This window comes from Tursiops truncatus, chromosome 21, assembly GCF_011762595.2.
Source record: "Tursiops truncatus isolate mTurTru1 chromosome 21, mTurTru1.mat.Y, whole genome shotgun sequence".
Classification (NCBI taxonomy): domain Eukaryota; kingdom Metazoa; phylum Chordata; class Mammalia; order Artiodactyla; family Delphinidae; genus Tursiops; species Tursiops truncatus.
In genome coordinates, this window is record NC_047054.1 from 17,041,979 (window position 1) to 17,056,215 (window position 14,237).

The 14,237-nt window shown below is 41.3% G+C and overlaps 1 protein-coding gene across 1 annotated transcript in view; it reads left to right on the plus strand.

Moving 5' to 3' along the window:
- Window positions 1–14,237, plus strand: part of MTUS1 (microtubule associated scaffold protein 1) — a 126,281-nt gene that overhangs the window by 19,952 nt on the left and 92,092 nt on the right. The window contains 2 exon segments of the mRNA XM_073798595.1: window positions 1,352–3,600; window positions 8,929–9,124. Coding sequence (XP_073654696.1) covers window positions 1,507–3,600; window positions 8,929–9,124 — 2,290 coding nt within the window. The 5' untranslated portion in view covers window positions 1,352–1,506.

Genomic DNA, 14,237 nt, shown 5'->3' on the forward strand with positions numbered 1-14,237 from the left:
GCCCAGTTGCTCCGCGGCATGTGGGATCCTCCCAGACCAGGGCTCGAACCCGTGTCCCCTGCATTGGCAGGCAGATTCTCAACCACTGCGCCACCAGGGAAGCCCCTCATGGGTTGTTTTTAATGATTTTTTAAAAGTGTACAATTCAATAGTTTTAGTATATTTACAGCTCTGTGCAACCATCACCATAATCATAACCCTTAGAGCATTTTTATTACCCTCAAAATAAACACATTCCAATCAGCAGTCACTCCTCATTCCCTTCCCTCGCGCCCCTTCTCAGCCCTAGAGAACCACCCATCTGCTTTCTATAGATTTGCCTATTCTGGACATTTCATGTAAATAGTATCCCATAATATGTAGTCTTTTGTGACTGGCTTCTTTTACTTATATATTCTTTTACTTTTGCTTATACTATTCTTTTATTTATATTTTAAGTCATAACGTTGTATCCATGTTGTAGCATGCATCAATACTCCATTCGTTTCTCTTGCTGAAAAATATATTCCGTTGTATGGGTACACAACATTTTGTTATCTGTTTACCAGTTAGTGGACATTTGGGTTGCTTCCACTTTGCGGCTGTTATGAATAATGCTTCTATTACAAATCATGTACATCTTTTTTTCTCGGTGGCCCGTAGGGCAGACCGAACCATGTACATTGGTGTACAAATTTTTGGATGTATTCCTTTCATTTTAGTAGATACCTAAGTGGAGAATTGCTGTGTCGTACAGGAACTCTGTTCAACATTTTTAGGTACTTTCAATAGAATACCACTTTAACTCTGAAGAATCAACAGCTTTTCTTTTTTTCAACTTTGAAATGGAGTGTGTTTGAGAAAGGCAGTGAAAATGGGAAAGAGAAACGCTAGGGCCCTAAATCTTCATTGATCTTTAGCTTATGTGCTGTGCCTGCTTAATCTGTCTGGAAATCATTCTTCATGGAAACAATAGGGGACTTTTCTGAAAATGAAAAGGGCATTATTTCTAATTATGTTGGGACAACAGGCATAAATTGGGACCGTCCTAGGTAAATTAGGACCAGTAGTCACTCTGTCAACCAAAAAGAAGGAAAGGCTATTGTCAGATTTAGCCTCCTTCTCTATTATGGTGAGTGAGGGCAGAGGCATCTCAGATGGGGGGGGGGGCAGTTTTAGCAGCCCATTCTGCCCATTTCCTCAAATGAAAAAGTATGTTTGAAAAGAGGGTGATTCTTTAGCTAATATCTTAATCACCCCTGTCCATAGTTGTAGGTTCTTTAAATGTAAAAAGAAAGCAATTGAAATTAATCAAGTGATGACTTGTTAATTTTCTAACATTTACTTGAGTGAAACATTTTATTTCTTCCAGGGAACAACAAATCATTTCAAGTTCAAGACAGCTTAGACTAAGAAACTTTCAACTGTGCTGAAAAACTTAGGAGGTGGACACATTTTCCTTCCCTCTCATTTAAACGGTTTTAAAGAAGAAATAAAATGGCAGAGGTTTAAAGTTAATATTTCAGGATGAATGATGATAATTCAGATGACAAGACAGAAGATGAACTGCAGTCCTTATTTATCAGTGATAAAAATGGAAACACATATGCATACAACCAAAAATCACCATGTACCCAAAACTCTTCAACCAATAATGTGAGTTGGAATTCTGCCAACCCAGATGACATGGTGGTTGATTATGAAACCAACTCTGCTGTGGCCTTTGGTGAAAATATTTCTTTAAACCCTCAGTGTGTTGAAGTACTTGAACACCAAAAGTCTTCAAGTGATTTTGTTAGTAAGGAGATGTTAGATATGCACAAGGATTCCACATGTCTGTCTTTTGCACATGTTGTAAATACAGAGGAACCCAAAGATTTGCGTAACAGTTGTCATTCCCTAGAATCATTTCAGGACCAGAGCGTTGAGACATCTCTGCCTTTCGTGTGGAATCCTAACGATGATGATTTGAACTGTACAGGAAACCCTACTGCCTTGGCGCTAAACCAGACATTTGACATGAAAGTGGATAATGTTAACTGTACCTTCATAACACATGACACCACTGGAAAGAGTCAGTCTTTGCCTACCACTGCAAGCCTGCAGCCAACCAGCATGAGAAGTAGAAATACATCTTCATCCTGTTGCATTCCTCCATCTTCCCATTCTGATAAGATATATGTGAGAGAAATGAGTTATGATAGAGACAGCTTCGAAAACCCTCAAGCTACAGCATCACAGGCCCAAGACACAACTTACACAGCATTTTCTGACATGGTGATGCAAACTGATGTGGTTCTTCCAGATACTGAAAATCACTGTCACTGTTCTTCGGGAAAGGTCACCAGTGAGTACCCAGATGGGGCACAGCAAAGACTAGGCGGAGAAAAGGAGATACAAGCTCTAACACCAGTTTCTGATGGCATGGATGTTCCCAGTGGGTCTGTATTACAAGAGTTCTTTTGTTCATCTAAAGATGAACCAAATAGTGAGAGACATTCACAGAGCTCATATGGGCAAAAGGAAATGGGCCAAAATGTAAGAGAAACAGTGTCCACTTGTCTTATAGATGATGAATGCCCTTTACTGGTGCCAGCTTTTGATAAAAGCAAAACCCAAGTGCTGGACCCAGAACATCAAGTCACTGTGGCTAAAGACACACCAGTTGCCTCTAATGAAAAGGATTTGGGAACCCGAAATCATACCATAGAATTGATACCGAATAGCCTGCCGGGACAGAAGGTGGCTTCATCATTTGAACTGACTTGGGATGCAGATGATATGGTCATTAGTACAAATAACATAGTTTGCATGTCCACGCCAGTCCTAGAACCCGCAAACGCAACCTTTTCTCTCTCACCTATTGAAGCGACGGAGAAATGGAGTAAAGTGCAGAAGAGTAATCGAGAGCTTAGACGTTTACCAAACTTGAAGGGGGCACCGATGAACATGTCTAAACCTAATCTAGGAAAATCAACCACCAAAACGAATAGCCCCCTAGGCAGCAAAGTTAGAAAAACTGAAATTATAAGTTACCCAAGACCAAACTTCAAGAATGTCAAAGCAAAAGTTGTATCCAGACCAGTGCTACCGTCCAAGGACCCTGCTCTATCAAAGGCTGCACCCCGACCTCAGTTAACTGGGGCCTCATCACCCTCATCAGTGTCTTCCTCAAGACCGTCGACAGCTTTGAGAAAAACACCAACGTCTGACTTGAATGCGGACACAAAAGCAGAAATCCTAAATAACAAGACACATAAGCAGCAATTTAATAAACTCATTACGAGCCAGGCTGTGCATGTTACAACTCATTCTAAAAATGCTTCACACAAAGTTGTAAGAACATCTGCCGTGAAATCGAATCAGGAAGATGTGGACAAAGCAAGTTCTTCCAATTCAGCATGTGAGACTGGGTCCGTGGCTGCCGTTTTTCAGAAGATCAAAGGTGAACTCCCTATTAAAATGGAAAGCACAGAATGTTTGCAAATGTCCTATACTTCCAACATTGATAGGATTAGCCCTGAAAACAAGGGTGAAAAAGAAAATGGGACACCGATGGCAAAACAAGAGCTAAAAAAGGAAATTATGAATGAGACCTTTGACTATGGTTCTCTGTTTTTGGTAAGTGAAATTTTTGCCCGCTTCAGGAAATGGTGGTGGAAACAGAGAGATGTATTAGCAATTGCTTATCCACTAATAGTCAATAATATTGCTGAACTAGGTGTGCAGATTTGCTTTCAGGTATTGCTATGTTATTCAGTAATTCTGTGTCTTGTCAGTACATTTTAGAATGTTAATTGGTTACCTGCCTATTGAAAAAAAAACCCAAAAAACCTCAAGTCCAGTATTTTGTATTGAGTATCAACATCCCTTTTAATAGTCAGCTGAAAGAACAGGTTACTTTAATATTTTAGTGTAATTAGTTATTTGAAGTTAAATATCTGATTATATTTTATATTTATGAAAAAATAAATGTTTTGTTTATGAACTTACAAATGTATTGGGCCACATTTGAGAAATGGCTAGGCAGTGCTGGTAAACAGTATCAACGTAAAAATAATTCCTGGTCTCCTGTTGAGGAAGCTGCCCCAGGTAGTGGAGCCCTGTCCTGTGAACAGGAGGATTCTGGATTCTGCCTCTGATTAGCTAAGGTGACTCTGGGCAAGTAACCTTTTGAGACGCAGTGGTGGAAGGATTGGCTAGTAGATGTCTGAGGTCTCTTGCAGTCCTAATGTATTGATTCCCGGTACTAAAATAAAACCTATTTTATTCATGTATAGTGAAAAGGTAGTATGTTTTATACAGTACCTGGCAGATGTTTGGGGGTTCCATTTAAACAAGAATTCACATGCAGTTCAAAGATTTTTTTTTTTTTCCAGCATGGATATAGTTTTGACTCTAGCATGAAGAAACTAGCTTTCTGAGTGTTGGAAGCATTTGGGAGGCTGCTCCGGGCTTTGTGTGTTCATCCTCAGTGCTGTTTCGGCAGTGGGGACTTGCATGCATCTCCAGCCCCACATAGGCTTTTCCTGGGCGTCTGTCCTCTGGGCCAGGAGTGGAGGTCGGTGCCAGGGTAGGAAGGCACATGGGAGTCATCTGTGTGGAGGGCTCATGTCTGAGAGGAACGACACGTGTAGTTTGGTGAAGTGTTAAAGGGCTGTTTTAAGTGTCTTGAGGGTGCATAGGGAATTGTTAGGTCCTTTTAGGAAGATATTCTTGAGCTAGTTCAGTTTAGAGATGCTTTGGCATTTATAGTAAATCTTCCTTTTAGGAAGAATGGCCCACCGCAGTGATGTCTAAGCTACTGAGACTGTCCATTATTTCAAAACTCAGATTTTTTTTCTTTTTTTTTAAATTGAGTATATAAATGGTCTTTCACTGTAACTTTTATTCTGCTCCCTGCTTTTCTTCTCTTTATGCTATACCACTGAGAGCTCTTTAATTAATTAATTTATTTTTGCTGTGTTGGGTCTTCGTTTCTGTGTGAGGGCTTTCTCTAGTTGCGGCAAGTGGGGGCCACTCTTCATCGGGGTACGCGGGCCTCTCACTATCGCGGCCTCTCTTGTTGCGGAGCACGGGCTCCAGACGCACAGGCTCAGTAGTTGTGGCCCATGGGCCTAGTCGCTCCGCGGCATGTGGGATCCTCCCAGACCAGGGTCCGAACCCGCGTCCTCTGCATTGGCAGGCAGACTCCCAACCACTGCGCCACCAGGGAAGCCCCAAAACTCAGATTTTTATTTTTAAGTCCTTTTGAAATCAGACTTAGGAAACTCATTTTATACAATTTTTCATTAGATACTTTGTTAAATTAAATGACAACCTCTGGTAATTCTAAGCAACATTCTTAGTTTGGTGTTTATAGATACATATACATGAAAACCATTATTCCTCCTTGATTTATGGGAGACTTTTATTGTGCAGTGATCTCCAACTCCCAGAAAACCTAGCATAAAGTTTCTTTAAATAATATTTGCCTTGCATATCAATTGGTTGTGTAATTTTGAAATTAAAACTTTTTCTGATATGTGCGTTGAGAGTACGTCTTAGCTTTCTGTTTCCCATGTGCGGAATGAAAGCCTGTCTTTCAGGCTTATGGTGTGATGCTGAAGTAAGGTGATAGAATCATCACATTGAAGTGGATCCCGGTACTGGAGAAAGAAGCACTTTTCATCTTAGGAACCTTGCAGTTAGGATTTCCATATTTTCAGTACTGACACTTTTACTTGTTGATGAGTATTAAAAACTCATTTTTCCCCATGATAATGTTTCATGTGCAATTCCCTCTAATATCACTATTCACCTCTTGACACATTTCCATGTATCATGGGGAAGGGGCCCAGCAAACCGTCACTGGCCACAGGCATTGTATTTATTGTAGAGAGTTGAATGAGTGAGCCTTTGCGTCGTGTTGTAGGCAAATCCCTATGTTTCTTAGTCATTTCAGCAGCACCCGGAGGCTCTGAATCTGCCCTGGTTTTGTGATGAGACAGTGCTGGAGAAATGTGCATTTTCAATGTGCTCTGTTGGTCTTGAGACAAATTAGGCCTTGAGTTCACTGAATCCTTAGGTTGCCTGCAACCTCCCAGCTGTTTGGTCAGGGTTTACCTGAAACTTCAGAAAGCTTCTGTTGGAAAGGGAATTTGACTTCAACTTGATGCAGGTTGAGTATAGCTCCCCGTTATAGAGGTTATATATTGGTGATAGTATGTTAGGTAAAAGGGGTGGTGAATTATCTAAATGGAAAGAAATGGATATTTTTTTCGATGACTGCTCTGGGTCAAACCCTTTGCTCAGGTGCTTTATGTATATTATATCATTTAATTTTCTCAGAAATGTTCAGGTACTTTATACACTGTCATTTACTCTTGCCAGTAACAACAGGAAATTTGTTAGCTACAGTTTAAAGCTTCCTAAGTGGTTACTTAACCCACACACATAGCTGGTAAGTTGTAAAATTGAGATTCCAACTCAGGTCCCCTGACTTGAATTCTGGCCCTTTCTGCTCCACACACTGCAGGCTTTCAAAATTCTATGGAATGTTGGTTCTGAAAGGCAGAACAAATCTGATTTGTTAAAGATTCACTTTGTAAGTTGGTTAAAAGTTTGGTTTACTTTTTAAAAGTTTTTCTGGGGCATTACCTTAGCCAGTTTTATGGTAGAGGGAGAAGATCTTTGTGTCCATCGCCTGCTTTTTTTGGCCAATTTTATGTTGCTTTCCAGTGTTCTCTTAGGATATGGCCCTATTTAATTTAGCTTTTAATCCACCTGGTGTATGTCATCAACATGGGGCTTTACGTATCTCTAAGGGAAATTATCCACTTATGACTTTTTAATAAATTTACTTATTTATTTTTGGCTACATTGGGTCTTCGTTGCTGCACGTGGGCTTTTCTCTAGTTGCGGAGAGCCAGGGCTACTCTTCGTTGCGGTGCACGGGCTTCTCCTTGCGATGGCTTCTCTTGTTGTAGAGCACGGGCTCTAGGCACGCGGGCCTCAGTAGTTGTGGCTTGTGGGCTCTAGAGCACAGGCTCAGTAGTTGTGGTGCATGGACTTAGTTACTCTGCGGCATGTGGAATCTTCCCGGACCAGGGCTCGAACCCGTGTCCCCTGCATTGGCAGGCGGATTCTTAACCACTGCGCCACCAGGGAAGTCCTGCACTTATGACTTATTAAGCAAAGAAAGAATGGTCCTGGTGGGGAATAGTCAACGTACAGGTTAGGAGCATCGATTTTGGAGTTTGATGTGGTTTCACATTGTAGCTCCGTCCATTCATTGGCAAAATAACCTCAGGCAAGTTACTTAGTCTCTGTGAGGCTCAATTTTTCTTTAATGGGAGAATACAAATTATAGCTTATGGTGTTGAACTTTGTTCTTTGAGCACATCTCAGGCTCTCATTTCCTACACGTAGAATGAGAACCTTTATTGGGTGCCTACTTTGTGCTCTATATGACAGTGATGGTTGGGATTTAGAGAAGGAAAGACACAGCCCCTGGCCAAACCTAGTGCCTAGTACAGTGGGTAGTATTAGAAGGTAAACAAAAAGGGACTGTTAGGTCCTCAGTTGGGAGTGTGTATAGACTCCCTATCCTGCTCATGGCAGAGTAGGGTGGTGGCGATGGGGAGAGTTGTCAAGGAAGGGAAGGCTTCTAGGGGAGAGAGCATGTTAGTCACTAGCTGAAGCTTAAAGATCAAGGATGAATGCAAGGGTATTTTGGGTGGAAGGAATAACGTGTACAAAGATGAAGAAACATTCTCATTTAGGGGACGCAGGGTAGTGAGTATCATGGGAGCTGGGGGTGCAGAACCATGAACAGTAAGGAGCAAGCTGAAGAGGGTGGCAGGGCGGCCACATCCAAAAGGCGTTATTTGGAAGAGTCGACTTTATCTGCGAGACGGAGGGAAGCCTCCTTGGACTTGAGAGAGATCGCCTTAGCAGCGGACTGGGAGGTGAATTGGATATGGTTCCAGGCATCCCAGAAATGATGCAACCTGTACTAAGGCTGATGGAGAAGGGTGAGAATGACATCCAGAGGGGCTTAGGAGGTAAGAAAGGAAGCCCCTAGAAATAGCTTTCATTGTGTAAGTTGGGTGCCTGGGCACATGGTGGTGAATATGAGAAGAGCTAAGTTTTGAGATGGACGGGTAAAATTAATCTGAGTTTTAGAAACTGCTTCATGTTCTTCTGCTGTGAAATGCAGTATGATGAAAGTATCAACCTTGTAGGGTTATTAGGATTAAATGAATTGATATGTGCATTTCGAACTTATTTTTCATTCTGTAAGGTCTGTAGGTTGATCAGTAAAAATAACAATAATATTATTGTCAACATTGTTAGGTCGAGGTGCCTGATGGATGCTAAGTGAAGCAGAGGAAGAAAGAAACTGAATATGTGGGGAACTCGGGAGAGAGTGTTGGCTTGGACATGAGGACTTGGGATAAAGCGGTGTTTAGGTGGCAGTGGAAAGAGTGGACAAGATCATGTGGGGAGAGTGTATGGTGAGAAAGGGCCAAGTTGAGGACCCTTGTGATGACCAGCATTTGAAGGTATAGAGAAGAGCAGGACCCAGAAATGGAATAACCAGACAGATAGAAGGGAAACCAGGAGAGAGCTCTGTGAGAGAAACCAAAGAAAGATGATGGAATCTTCGGCGTTGGAGACCATGTAGAGGGCCTCTACGGAAAGGGCTGAACGCTGTAGCTTGAGTTTAATTTGTGGCATCAGTCACCTTGGGAACAGTTTCCCTGATGGGGACAAAAGGCAGATCATGACGAATCAAAGAGTAAACTATGAAGAGTTTAAATTTCTTTATAGTAAAACTGAAAACTAAATGTCCATCTGGCATATCTGCTTAGACAGAAATTGTGTTTTTCTGCATACCTAACCGCACCAGGCGGTGGTGTGGGGAAGGTATGATCTGGACTGAAACCTTCATTATTTTTTCCACAGGGTTCTGCTTCAAAAACTGCAACCATCTCAGGTAGGAGTCTAGCCAAGTCCAACTGCTCCATTTTGAGGAAAACACCTGGTCCGAAAGCCAAAGTGGGACCTTCTGCTTCATGTTTGAGGCGGAATAGTGACAGTAGAAATCTCAACTCTGATCGAGCCGTATCTCCCCAGAGGATAAGGCGTGTGTCCAGTTCTGGTAAGCATAAAATAATTCAGTTGTGTTTTATAGCAGCTTATGAATTATTTGAATGTAAAATTAGTCCTATCAGGCAGCAGAGAGACCGGTTTTGGTTATAGAGCTCTAATGCATTGTGTCAGTAAAGCATTTAGCCTTTTGTGGACCAGCATCTTGCACAGGGAAGACTGAAAAAGAAGTCTAAGACACAGCCCTGATCCTTGAGTAACGTAAAGGCTAGTTGGGGAGAGAGAGATGTGCATAAAGCAACGTAAGAGCTATTCAGAAGCATGCATACACACACACACACACACACACACACACACACACACACAATTGGGCACTGGTTATACACGAGTCATTTCACTTTTTTCTTTTTTTTTTAGTTATTTCTGAGATATACATTTTAAAGTAATAACTACAATGATGACTTATAACATTATACCAGAACGTATAAGATTTTTAGAAATTTCATGTAATGTCTGTCATTTCACTTTTAAATGTTTTACAGATGGTTAACTGCTTAATAATACTGGTGTGATATACTAGTTTCATAATGTGCCCACATCATGTATGAAGAGACTAGTTTTTTTCTTGAATTTTACGGAAAGATGTATTATAAAATCTTCAGGGATGTGAGGGTGACTAAGAAGTTAAACTTTTCTACTACGAACTTTGATTTATGTTGGTTTGTATATTAGAAGTAGTAAAGTCATGTTCGATTTATAAAATCTGAGAGCTTCCAAAGTAGCTGTTAAATGTCTTCCTAAATTGGCAGAGGTTTGCACTTCTCTGTGTTAAAATAAGAACCGGAAATGGGAAAGGCAGCCCTTTTCATAGGGACTAAAACAAAAAGCCTGCTGGCCGTTCCAGTTGACCAGAACACTGCAGGGAATACCCCTCGTCTGAGCAGGTACAACACTGAGCAAATGAAAGGCATGTCAGATAGATTTAGAAGTAAGTTCCCTTATAAAAATAGTGACTGCTGTTGAATGGTCTGGGAAAAAAAAAAAGTGCCTCAAGACTTGTGTGTTCACACATGTGAGAACATTTTGCAGAAACTAACAAAACCAACTAAATCCTCAGGGGATCTCTTTACCTGTCTACACCTTAGTATTTTTAGGTTTTATTGTCCAATCCTGTTACGAAGCTGTCATGTGAGAAGCTTATAACACGCAGACGTGTTTTAAGGGTGATTTACTTAGGTTCAGGCCTAAATAAATCAGGCCTTGTGCACCAAGGTCTTGAGGGTCCTGGGGAGCAAACCCAGGAAGAGGTATGGCTGGCAGAAGAGGGATTTGCACACATTTCCATTTCCATCCCCAGAGGAACTGAGTGGGAAGGAGGAATTTGTCAGCTCGAAGTGTTCATCCTTTGGGAGGAAAACAGAAGAGGCACTGACGACATTGGGAGAAGCAACAATCCTCATTTTGGATGTTGCCACAGTTTGGGGAGTTGGGCATAAGTGAGATCAAAGCTTTGGTTCTTACTGTTGCTGCCATACAAGGCTTGTGGATTTTCCAGAGGACGGGGAGCCCCTTCCCACTCGGGTGTCAGCAGCACCTGTGGCTTGGCGGCCCAGAGGGCCCTGGCCGCTGGCATCCTGGCCTGTTGTTGGAAGCGCTGCGTCTAGCACCGCCATGGCCTCAGGGAGCTGCATGAGCTAGTCGTTTCCGCTCCCCGGGCTTCTGTGAAGTAGGAGGGTTGGAGAATGTCAGGCTCCGTCAGCTTTTGCAGTCCTTATCTTTCTAGGGACAATTTGGAGCTCACCTAATTTCCTGAGTAGTGGCTGCTACTAGTGTGATTCTCTGGACCACATGGTGCTCGAATCCCAGAAAACCTGAAGCGCACCCTTTTAAGAAATTAGGCCAGTACCCAGGATGTATTGTAAATGATGGGATTCTTTTACGTAGATGATCCCACCAAGGAGTGACACAGTTTTGAAGTCCCTTTACTTTAGGCTACGTAATGCCATGCCTTAAAGAGGGAAAACTAGGTCTGCTTCGTCTTAATGAAAAGGCAGAAAATTTATTGAGCTTTTATTAACCCGTATAAATAAGCTTAATAACTAAGCTATGCATTCAGAGTTTTCAATCCAAGTTAAAAACTAAATTATCTCTTACCTGGTGATTTTCCATATATAAATGGAAAAAAAATCAGTGTAAACAGAAATTTTGTGGATTTGCATTTGAGTTTTTTTATTTTAATGGTTAGAAGACTAACTTGATTATATTGTGTTATGTTTTTAAAATATTACTAGCAACTAACTTGTTTGGACGCTCACAGTAGATTGAGAGGTGTTTTGTCGCGGAGAACAGGAAACTTAATCGTCACAGAGTTAAAAGTAGAACAAAATCAAGAAGCAAAAACAATGTGCTTTTGGATCATTGAGCGCATATTGCCATTTACTGTACAATGAAGTGTTTGTGTCTTAGAAAATTGAAACCAAATGGATGTCCTCTGTGCTCATACAAAGTTAGTCTCCTGAAAGGTAACCAGCAGAAATGTTCCAGCCAACTTGGGGTTTTCAATAAATCCTTTCAGAGAACTAAGTAGAAAACCAGACGTGGAGTTGAAATTGCCATTTTCTTGAAGCTTTGAAATGAATATGAGAAAGAATTGTAATTAAACCCAGTGGCACTTTTCCATTTCACTTGTCAAAGTCTGGCAGTTCTAGTGTACAGCATGAAGACTGTAGTTACCTCTGCTGTGTAATATATAGGGAAGTTGTTAAGAGAGTAGGTCCTAAGAGTAAATCTCATTATGAGGGGAAAAAAAGTTTTCTAATTGCATCTAAATGAGGTGATGGATGTTAACTAAACTTACTGCGGTAATCCACTTCACAATACACGTTAAGTCAAATCATTATGCTGTACACCTTAAACTTACACAGTGATGTATGTCAATCATCTCATTAAAACTGGAAATAAAAAAGTACCTTAAAAAAATCTGGAAGTTTGGGGCTTCCCTGGTGGTGCAGTGGTTGAGAGTCCACTTGCCGATGCAGGGGACACGGGTTCGTGCCCCGGTCCGGGAGGATCCCACATACCGCGGAGCGGCTGGGTCCGTGAGCCATGGCCGCTGAGCCTGCGCGTCCTGAGCCTGTGCTCCGCGACGGGAGAGGCCACAACAGTGAGAGGCCCGCGTACCGCAAAAAAAAAAAAAAAAAAAAATCTGGAAGTTTATCTGAAACCAGATTATAAGTGATTATAACAAACCAGATCTAAACTATCTTTGTTTCTTTGGAGTCTGTATGTGTTTCAACCACTTAATTAAATAAGATGAGGTAAGCAAGGAAAACTATTTCTAATAATAATTATAATGCCAGTGATAGAAGCTCACACTTATTAAATGCTTACCGAGTTCCAGGCTTTGTCTTTATCATTTCACCTATAAATTCATTTAATCCTCATAAGAGTTCTGTGAAGAGGAAGCCATCACAGTGAGGCTAAATAATTTGTCGAGGTTATGCAGCTAGAAAGTGGCAGAGGTAGTACATTCAGACCAGGTAACAGGACTCTGGAGTCCATGCTCGTAACCTTCACGTTATTGGTCTAAAGAAACACTTTCAGTCTGATCGTGAGTTTTGGAAAAATTCAAATTCTTACGCTCAGCTGGATACTTCGGAAACTGTGGCATTTCTCTTGTCGAGCTCTTGACTTAACGTTAGATATCAATTTACCATGATGGAAATGATTTTACATGGTCATTGCAGATTCACGCTGCTGAATAAATAACTGCTTAGGAAATACTTTGAGATCCAGTCAGGCACCTTCAGAGAGCGCCTGCCACCCTCTTTCAGAAGTAATACCAGTTCTTACCAGGTTTTAGATTATAAATATGTGTGTTCCTTCATACACACATGTAATTGACCTGCCAGTGACCAGCCTGAGCCAGGTAGGATTACGGAAATAGAACAAAATATACCCTCCCAACCCCCGCCCTGGGGCTCCTTTAAACTGCCTGGGGAGGGTGAATGCATGTTCCTGCAGCAACCAACGAGCAGCACAAAGGGATCTGTAAGGGGTGTGGAAAAGGCCCTTAAGCGCTTTAGGATTTGGAGGAAAAGAATGTTCAGGGGCCCATCTGATCATAGCAGAGCCTGAAGAAAGGCCTCATGAAAGAGATGTTTCTCTAGAAGAAAACTGAAGACCATTTCAAAAGGGTAAACCTTCCTGTTAATTCATTTTATTGTCGGTTAGTAAAATAAACATCCCAAACCTGTAATGACTTGCCTACCCTTATAAGTTTCTCTTCTTTCCTGCTCAGTTGTTTTTGTGAACTGATTTCTTGTTCATTTAGTGTTAGATTGATTTTAAAATCATTTCAATTTACTTTTGTATCATTTTGGCCTTTCTAGGCAAGAGTTTGAGAGATAGCAAGCGAAAGTATGAGAAACTTCACGCTTTGCATACGAAAGTATGCAAACTTCACGCTTGCAGAAGTTAATTAGTAAAACCCAGAAATGATCATCTAATAACTATTTCTAAAAGCCAACTTTAATGTGTTGCTTATAGATGTTTCTGTATTTGGATGTAGTTAAACCACGTTTTAAAGAACGTATCTCAATGTTTCTTGCCATAAGAAAAGTAATACTAGTAAGGTGTTTTGAATGCTAATGAAAGCTGTTCTAAGATTTCTGAATGGATAATTCTCATAACTCATGAAGTATACGTACTGTGATTACTCCCATTCTACAAATGAGGATTTTGAGGTTTTGCAAGTTTAAGCAACTTGCCCAAAGTTACAAAGTTAATAATTGGTGGAGACGGGGATGAGGCCCGACAGCCTGGTCCCGGGGTCTACGCTTCTGACCTCTGTCCATTGCGTACACGCAGTAGTTCTGACACACTCACTTCGTCATTTAACAAGGATCTATTCAGTGCCTGCTTGTGCTGGGAACTGTTCTAAGTGCTGGGCATGAAGAGGTGCACAAAAGAGACAAATTCTTGCCCCTGTGGAGCTTAAATTCTGGTTGGAAAATCAAACACGTGGACAAAATGTTTAGTGTGTAAGATAAATGCTAAGGAGAAAAACAAAGCAGGGAAGGGAGTTAGATCTTTAAATAGGGTGACATTTGAGCCAACACACGGAGGTGAAGGAGGGCAATATTTGGCTATTGTGGAGGGAACAG